This window comes from Nematolebias whitei, chromosome 12 (assembly GCF_014905685.2).
Source record: "Nematolebias whitei isolate Nwh7 chromosome 12, NemWhi1, whole genome shotgun sequence".
NCBI lineage: Eukaryota > Metazoa > Chordata > Actinopteri > Cyprinodontiformes > Rivulidae > Nematolebias > Nematolebias whitei.
The window spans coordinates 34,534,768-34,544,729 of NC_056509.1; the positions used below are offsets into that span (position 1 = coordinate 34,534,768).

The window sequence follows — 9,962 nt, forward strand, 5'->3', positions numbered from 1 at the left end:
ACCCCACTTCAAAAGAATAAATCATTTGACCCCATATAACAAAACAGATATTTAACACAAAGTATACTTAAAATACACAAAACCCTTCATTTCACATGAGTTTTGTATTATTAGATATGTTAAAATAGTATGTATTAGGTACACGTTTTCTACCAATTTTAGGTGGTTTAGGTTAACTTTTGGCATAAAACAGGACTTATTTGTATGGCAGAAGGCCGAAAGGTTTGTAATGAAAAATGTTTGACATCTGTAAAACCAGCACTGATGAACTATTTAAAGAAAACCCTGAAGCTTCTGCCTTGTTCGTACACAGTGACCATGCGAATACCAGTATCAGAGCCAACCTAAAAATCAGTGCGGTCTTTGAATGGCTTGGGCAAGGAACACAGTGGGCTTCAAATATCAAGAAAAATATGATTATAGATCCAGAACGGTTGTGAGTGTACAATAAACTGCACCCCAAATGTCTTATTGTGTGAATGTTTATGAAGCATACACACTATTGTGATCCATTTTTCTTCCATATGTTTTCAGCATTTTTCTCGATCCACAATTTTTGTGCTATTTCAACAAATCATAAAATCAAAATGTTCATCTTGTTCAGGAGAAGGGGGCTATGACTGTACACAAGAACTGCCCATATTGGTATATGGTGCAACTTTAGCTTTTTGAAATATTTAACCTTTTCTGCCACTTTTTTCCCCTCATAGACAATGAATTGAGCTCATTTTAAAGATTTTGTTTACAACCTTTTACTGCTCCTTACACATTTTGTTCTGGCTCTGCTTCTTTCAGCTTACTTGTGCAAATTTAAAAACTTTTTCCAGCTACTTTCTGTCACGAAACCAGGCTTTTGGAATCAGAATGACAAGACACAAGAGTAAAAAAATGAACAGTTTTATTTATAAATGCAGCTGCAGCCAGGGAGAGGATCCAGAAGAGGTAGGGTCATGATCCAGAAGGCAAGGCAGGGGTCAAGCACGGGGAGTCAGAGTTCTTTAAACAGATGCAAGGGCTAACTTGCTGACTTGGAGAATAACCAGTGCTGACCATTACACTTTCAGCTAATTTCAGCTGTTTCTTTCAGCTGTTTTGTGATCCTTTTAGATTCTTCCTGCTAATTACTACACTTTTGCGCTTCTTCTAACATCTTTCTGCTAATTTCAGCTTGTTATGTTCCTTTCAGCTGCTTTCTGCAAGTTTAAGCTTTTTCTGCTAGTTCAGCCACTATTTAGCAGTTTTTATGCTAATGCTAGCTTTTTTGGCTAATTCCACATATTTTGCACTCATTTAAAAAATTTCAGCCTAATTTAGTAAAAATGTGCTCTCTCCACCTCCTTCAGGTAATTTAAGCTTTTAATGCTTTTTTAGCTACTTTTCAGAAGTTTTTTGTTGTTGCTAATTTCAACTTCTTTCAGATAATTTCCACTTTTTATGCTCATTTCTGATTCTTTAAGCAAATGTGCTCTTTCTGCTAATTTAATCTTGGTCTACCTTTTCAATGACTTTTTAGCATTTCTAAGCTAATTTCAGCTGTTTTCAGATAAATTCAATTTTTTTTGTGATAATTTCTTTGTTCTGTTTGCTAATTCCAGCTTGTTATGCTCCTTTCAACATATTTATTCTAGTTTCAGTTTTTTTTTTTTGCTATTTCAGCTAATATTTAGCTGTTTTGTGCAATATTTAGCTTTTTTCAGCTAATTCCACATTTACTTAGCTAATTTCAGCTTCTTCCACTTCAGTCTGGTAGTTTAAGCTTCTTTCTTCCTTTTCAGCTACTTTTAAGCTATTTTTAGCTTTTTTTTCTCCTAATTTATTAACGTCTCATGCTCATTTCTCCTTTTTTAAACCCAATTCAGCAAACGTGTTCTTTCTGGGGTTTTTTCCTGCTTAGGCTTGTTCTTCCATTTCAGCTAAATTTCAGCATGTTTTCAGCTCATTTCAGCTGTTTTTCAGCAAGTTTGTTAGCAATAAGCATTCACACTGCATTTTCACAGGAAATGCAATTTTCCTAGTTCAGGTTTGAATTTGCAGCAGTTTATATAATGAACCATCAGCAGAGAAAAACTTCCTCTTGTGTGTCTTTAATGAGTTTGACATCACAAAGAACTTACCTGCTCATGCTTTGTGAGGCGTGTTTTATTGTGAATGTCAGAGGAGATCAGGTTAAACTGATGTTTTTCAGCCAGTAACCTCAGTAAGATCACCACCGTCCGGCTGCCGCACTTTCCCACACGGTTATAAACCACCTGGCTGGGGAACGGGAGTGCCTGGATGCACAAAAACACAAAATAAATGCATTAAACTGATGATAAATGCACGTGTTTTACTGTAATCGCATTCCTTTCACTGTTTGCAGGGTCATTTTATAATGTAGGCTATAGGCAAAATGTTTGTCTGTAAAAAGAAAGGAAAGCAAAAAAGTTGTGGCAAAATAAAACCTCGAGGTCCCCTTAGTTTCTCTAAAGAGATTTATCAAATCTTGGCTAACTTCTCTATTCCCTGTTTATTATTCTGTTCTTCACATCTATTCTTCCTGGTCTGGACTCAGTTGGCCTCGCAACACATACACACAGATTACAACTAAGTGTGTACGTGCACGCTTCCATCTATTATCTTCATACAGTCACTCAACTTTAGTGAGTTAGAGATTGAACTGTAAAGAGGAGCTGACCTTGTACTTGCACGTCTGTGTTTTTGTAACATTCACACACATACACACCTGGTGACTGAAGTTCAACGAGCAGCTCAGCTGTGATTCAGAAAGTTTTAACAAGAGAGTCTCTAACAAGAGAGAGGAAGCTGAGACTTTCATGCATATGGAACAAGTGTGGTCATTTTAGCACGGGGCCACAAGAACCCACTAATTCAGCAATTAGCCCCGAGGGCCAACAAAGTTTACACAAGTGGCCTTTCAGGAACTGAAAGCTAGACGAGCAAATTTACTGGACGAGTGACAGAAAACGGCGACGTCACCGTCCATGGACTCCTGGAGTTCACAATGTTTGGATTTTCTGATAACACTGCTTTGTTTCGTTTTCTCTGTCTGTTCCTCACAGAAGAGAAGAGTGATGTCTTTGAGAAATGATGGAAAACTTTCACCAACAAATAAAACACAGTTCAACTTTACTGGCATGAAAACAGTTTCCTTTTACAGTTAAAATGAAGCAACATTCAGATTTATTGTCATTCAAACCTCACAATAAGAACCAAACGCAGATTTCTTTAGGGCTTGGTGTAGGGGAATAATAAAATAGATTTAAAGCTGAATAAAATGGACTAAAACAAAAGCACAGAGGAAAAGACATGGCGATGTAAAGGAAGAGCGGGAACAAACCCGAAGCTGGACCTCTCGACAACCTGGTTCAACCACCGAACCACTGCATTTAGTTCCACAAGGGATGGTTTGACACATTTCTACAACGATTTGAATTAAAAAGTGTTTCTCTGCACGGAGAGGCTGCGTCCGCTGACACAGCAGGAGCGGAGGAGTTTGTTAACACGACGGTCAAAGATCTGATCGCCGAGCCGGGGGTCTACAGGTCTGAACACGTTTTTAACGTGAACAAAACGGGTCTGTTCTGGAAAAGGATGCCATCTCGCACTTTTATTATGAAGGACAAAGCCAAAGTGCCTAAAAACACAATGAAGTTGAAAAACATGGCTAAAAAGAAATTTGTGCAACATCGCAATGGTACAGCAGCAAGAGGGGGACGGTCCTGTAGATGTCCACAACCATCTCTCTGGTCTTCTATTGTCCATTCTGTAATACTTTTATACAAACTCTTCCTGTCCTGAAAAAAATATCCTTTGTAACTGAGTAGTAATAAAGCATATTTACAGGAGGAATCAATTTACAGCAAGCACTACTCAGTAGAAAAACAGCCTTTGTCAGTTAATAATGATGCTTTTAACACCTTCCAGCATCACTTCGTTCTGTCTGACTTCACTAAAAGCATCAGACTGAGATGAGAACACGAGACTCTTTGGACTCTGCGATCATGTTTTGACTAACTCAAGAGAGACAAATTAGTATTTTTAACAATTAGAAGGAAAACAAGTTATATTTCTGTATTAATCTTGCATATTCCAACAATTCGAGTTTCAACCTGATACAATGTGAAACATTAAAGTGTCAAAGCTGTGCACGTTACGTAAAGCTTGTGAGATGTTAAGCATTGCTTTTCTTAAACTAATTATGCAGTTTTAAAGCTGTTGTTTTCACATTTTTTATTTTATTAGGATTTAAGCAGGTTTGCAATAAAAAAAGGGGGATATTTAATTTATGTTTTATTCCATTTCATGTTTATTATCCCAGTCAATTATACACATATTATAATAATATGCAGGTGAGTCTCTGACTTACTGATTGCATTAAATATGTGCTTAAAGCTTTGCCATTAACAATTGAAATCAGTTCTGTTAGCAAAATATCTGATGAACCACAGGATGGATTTGATTGAATCTTTCAGATCGAAATAACTGGATGGGCTTCTACGAGTTATTTTCACGATTTGACCAAAATAGTTACAACTCAAGATGATCTTAGTCTAAAAGGTGGCGGGCCTTTAAGGAATCTGTTTTAGGCTGATCGTTAAATATTTGACTTTTGTTTACTGTTCTAAAAAAACACAACTTTAGGTTCAAGACAACCTGTTTTAAGCCTTAAGGCTCTAAGATGTGGTTTAAAATTCAATTTAGGTTTTATTTTGTAAAATAAGCTTTCTAAAGATAACTAACGCGAAACTGACAGACATGCCTCAGCGTGTGTCTCTTACTGGAATTAGGTGATGTCATGGACCAAAGAAAACGCACACACACAACTTCTCTAGTCTGAATAAATGAACGCATCATCATCATCAGTGATTACACTTGTGTTGGGAAATGTTTGGGAGCTGATAGGAGATGGTGTTCTTGGACAGCCGTTTGACATTTTTTAGCATTTTGCCAAAATCACAGTAGACATCTCAGCTTGTGACATTACCAAAGTGGATGAAATTCTTGTGGTATTTTGCAGAATGTCATTCCCTGAAGATATTATGACAAATGACTGTGTCAAAACTCTAACAGCCGGCTGCCGAGTGGAACTGGAATACAACCAGAGATGCCATTAAAAGTCTAAATCTCCTGTCGCCACCGATGGTATGAAAAGAGCAATCATTCCTTTTGTGATTATTATTGTTTCCACCAGATAGAGCTTTGGAAAAATGTTGAAAGAAATGTCTGCAGTGTCTTAAAGTACCGGTAAGAGATTCTGTCGATAATATCCAACAATGTTCAGTCAGGTCATCTGGACGTGTTTTTTTTTTTTTTGCGCTGAGACGTTTTGTCTTCCTCAATCTGAGGAGCCACCAAACAAAACTGATTCCCACTAACAGCATACTCCATAGTGGAAAAAAAAAAACAGTTTGCTGGTGCTAAGATGGCCTCCGGGGCTCGCCCTCTCCCTCGTCAACTCCTTGAGGAAGTCCTTTGGATGAAGGACGAACCGTTTCAGCACAAATAAAGGAACCGTCCTGATGACCTGACTGAACATTGTTGGATTCTATACCTGGATTATTGAGCATGGACTTTGCTGTCGATACTATATTTATATGATCAAAAAGCTCATAGCAGGGCTGTGTTTAATTTTGCGTAGTTTGAATTTTTTATGCGGTTTTAGTATTTCTAATGCCGTCAAGCAAAGTTTAGAACATTCGAGGGAGTCTTTCCTCTTCTCTTTATCTGATGCGGTTTTCTTCCACTCTTTCTGTTCTCTGACCTTTTTTTTAGAAGTCCGGCCACAGATTCACAGCCAAACCTCTAGTTCCTGGAAGTCTAACTGCAGCTGATGTGTAAGTACAATAATCTTCCATTCTGCATTTAGTTTTGTCCTGGGTTCAGCGTTTTCTTCTTTGAACTGTTCACCCTATGTTGAGGAGTGAATGACACAGGGCCGGCTATACGCTGGGGCAAGAGGGGGCAATCAAACAAATGCTTTGCCCCCTCAAATCAAAAGACACAAGCTTTTCATCTCCTCCACTCCGTGTTGTGTGCCAGCTGTATATATTCAGCAGAGACCCTCCTCCCAGTCAACAGCCAGTCAGCGTTCAGTATGCAAATGAGTCCAGAAGTAACACGACGTTTTCACATTCGGGGGCCCGCCAGCAGTTTGTTGTAGCGTAATTCTGCTTTAAAGAGCGGCTATGCTTTACCAGGCACTTCTAATTTAAATACCAGGGGGTCAAAATGGTGGTATAGGCCTCCCCTTTTCACTGACAACTCGTTAGGCTAATCGAGTCGATCTATATCAGGGCCATTCAACTAAACTGTTCAGGTGGCCACGGTTACTGAAAGCCAAGAGCTCAGAGGCTGGAGATCCAGCAGTTATTGTCATTAAGTAAGTTTGTTTTATGGTTTAAAATCTAGTTTTATTTAAAAATGAACCATGTCATCATGGAGACTGATGAAACAATGGTCTCTTTTGATGTCACATCACTCTTTACGTGCATTCCTGTTGATGATGCAGTAGAGGTGGTCAGTTTAAAATTAAAATCAGACACCACTCTGAGCAGCAGAACCACGCTTTCCACAGAACAACTGTGTCAACTCTTGAAACTGTGCCTGCAGTCAACCTACTTCACATATGGGGAGCAATATTATAGGCAGAAACATGGGTGTGCTATGGGGTCTCCAGTTTCTCCTATTGTTGCCAACCTGTACATGGAGGAGGTAGAAAAGAGAGCCTTGACGTCCTTTTCAGGGACACCACCAAGTCATTGGTTCAGGTATGTTGACGACACCTGGGTTAAAATTAAATCTCAGGAAGTCCAACATTTTACTGACCACATCAACTCTGTGGATAAATACATCAAGTTCACACGAGAAGATGAAAAAAATGGCAAGTTGGCTTTCTTGGACTGTGAGGTCTCAGTCTCTGATAGAGGACATTTGCAAACTGAGGTGTACCGCAAACCCACCCACACAGACCAGTATTTGCAGTTTGACTCCCATCACCCTTTGGAGCACAAGTTAGGAGTCATCAGGACTCTATCACAGAGCAGACAGCATCCCCACTAGCTCAGGAGCCAGGCAGAAGGAGAAATCCCACACAAGACAGGCTCTAGAGCAATGTGGATATCCTAACTGGGCCTTCCTAAAAGCAGAGAAGAAACCCAAACAGGACTCCAGTCAGCCAACAGGTGAAAAGGAGGAACCCAGACCCAGACCAGTGGTCATTCCATATGTTGAGGGAGTATCAGAGAAACTGAGACGTTTATTTTCTAAACATAACGTCCCAGTGGCTTTTAAACCCCAAAATACATTACGGCAAAGACTGGTTCATCCCAAAGATCCAGTCCCCCGGCACAAACAGAGTAATATTGTGTATGCTGTTCAGTGTCAGGAGGGCTGTGATCAGTCTTACATCGGGGAAACAAAACAGCCATTGGCCAAAAGGATGGCCCAGCACAGAAGATCAACATCATCAGGCCAGGACTCTGCGGTCTACACTCATCTCCAGGCCAGCGGTCACTCTTTCAGGGATGAAGATGTGCACATCCTGGACAGAGAGGAACGATGGTTTGAGAGAGGAGTAAAGGAGGCCATCTTTGTGAAAAGAAACCGTCCATCATTAAACAGGGGTGGAGGCCTCCGGGTTCAACTGTCCCCCTCTTACAATGCTGTGATCGCTAGTATCACTCAGCCCTCTGTGAACAGTAAACAGCCATCAGTGTGCTAATGATCCATTGTTAGGCTGATGGTCCTTCTTGAGCATGTGATCAGCTGGTTTTGGTTGTCAGCAGCAAAACTGGTTGATCCACTCTGAGAAGGTGCTATTTAAGAGACAGCTGAAAACAGCACCTCAGACTGAAGAAGTCTCTCGGACGAGAGACGAAACGTTTCTACATTTTTTGTTGTTTTGCTTTGTTTTGTTTTTTTGAATGTCCAGAGGACCAGATTTAACTTTTTTAGATAATCTTCTGAGGGTTTCATTAAATTATCTGGTACTGTATTCACATCCTATTTTGCTAACAGGGTTGATGACAATAGTTAAAGATACAATTTTAAAAACATCTCTCCTGGTCAGTTGGTGCTCAGTGTATGCGCTGGAGATTCGTCTCAGCTACTACCACAACAATATGTAAATATTAGACATGTTCCGATCATGATCGGCCGATTTCTGTTAAAAAGTATGTGATTGGCTGATACGAGCAATGCCTTTCAGTGCCGATCACAAAAACCGATCACCTTTGCAGCCTACAGAGGTCCGGTGCGTGGTAAATTTAAGCAATGTTTTGAGATTTATTTGACTTTCTGCACTATTTAGCCCATTGAGAACCTTAATGTTTTCAAGCTGTTAAAGATTCTGTACGTTTAAATGATTTTCAGTTGTCCTTTTGACTGAATAGTTGTTGTAATGTGCCTGCACGTTTGTATATTTTTTGTCTTAAAACAGTAAATAAAAATATGTTTTTGTCCAAATTAAGGGGATTTTATGCTTCCTATTTTCCAGATAACGTAGCAAGTAGCTGTCGTCTTAAGTAAATCAAAAATTTACAGCCAATTCATGTGATCGGTATCGGTAATGGGCAGCAAAAAATCTGATCGGAGCATCCCTAGTATTTCAATATGTGTAAAACTGACAAAGTTATAGCTACTTTTGTGTTTGTTATTGTTGAACAGCTCTGGCAGCCATCTTGAATTGAGTAGACTCCCAAAGTCAGTGAACAGAAACACAGACACAGGCAACAACATTATCATCCGCCTTTTGCCTTTTGCCTTTTGCCAGTGAGAACCATAAAGTGACAGAAGAACATTAAACACATGCCTAGAAAAATGTTGCGAGGACATTCCACACATACAAGTGACAAAACTATTCTAGAAAGCGTGCGGTTTTTCTATCCTCTATCATTTCTGTTGAGCCTTCAGCTCCTATTCTTATGTCCCCACGTTTAGCAGAACCACAGCGTTCTGAACACACATGCTGCCGGGACATCAGACTGAGAGGCCAGATCAACAACATCTGCAGGGGCACGTCCGCAGAACAGATGATGAGAGACGGAGCTGTTGTACCGCTCGCCACAAACAACATTATCAGAGCCTCTCTGGGAGATGAGACGACAACTAAAAGAACTCAATCTATCAACGTTTGTAGCTAATTTATTACAACTGTCAACCTTGTCAGGGTGTCTGCAGGTTCAATGTACAGGAAGGATATCTGTAGAGTTGATACTGTAGCTTCACCCTGCAGGTGTGAGTCAAAGAGACAAACAGCTGTGTTTTTATTATAGTAGCAAAAAAGATGTAGATGGAGTTAAGCGGTTCCACACTAAATTATATCAGTGGAAATAATAAAAAAAAAGTTTAATTTATTGGACGAGACGTCTAAAATTAAATCTAAAGCTGAAATCTTGGTATTAAATTTACGGATGCTACTTCACAACAAAGGGACCTTTATAATGGGTTTTTAAATGCTTTACACAAAGGCTTTCCACAAGTTTGTAAACAAGTTATAACGCATTAGAAATCATTCTTAAATCAGTGATAAAAAACACTTCATATGTTGAAGCAGGTTCAAAATTTGGTAGGATTATATGCTGTACAGTGAGAATGGAGATTACAGATAAAGTTGGCTCACTTTTTGGCATTAAAACAAGTCAGCATTTTTTAAAATCTAATACACAGTAACTGTTTATTAATGATTTATGAAGTGCTCACAGCCTAATAAATAACTCTATTATTAACAATTTGTAAGTCATTTATAAAAGTACCCTCATGGTACCATCTTAGAAAATGCAGTTTATGAAATGAGTAGAAGATATTAATATTACAAAAACTAGTTGTAAATTAAAACAGTTTGTTTTGGATAATTAAAACTCCTGAAAATGTCTCCACTGTGTTCTACACACAGTTTGATTAGCAAGTTTTTAGACACATTACTGATAAGTAAAAGCACACATCAATTATATATATATATATAT

The 9,962-nt window shown here is 38.9% G+C and overlaps 1 protein-coding gene across 1 annotated transcript in view; it reads right to left on the bottom strand.

The window, feature by feature from the left end:
- Nucleotides 1–9,962, bottom strand: part of usta (uronyl 2-sulfotransferase a) — an 82,688-nt gene that overhangs the window by 16,208 nt on the left and 56,518 nt on the right. The window contains exon 3 of the mRNA XM_037685476.1: nucleotides 2,115–2,270. Coding sequence (XP_037541404.1) covers nucleotides 2,115–2,270 — 156 coding nt within the window. The remainder of the gene's footprint in view (nucleotides 1–2,114; nucleotides 2,271–9,962) is intronic.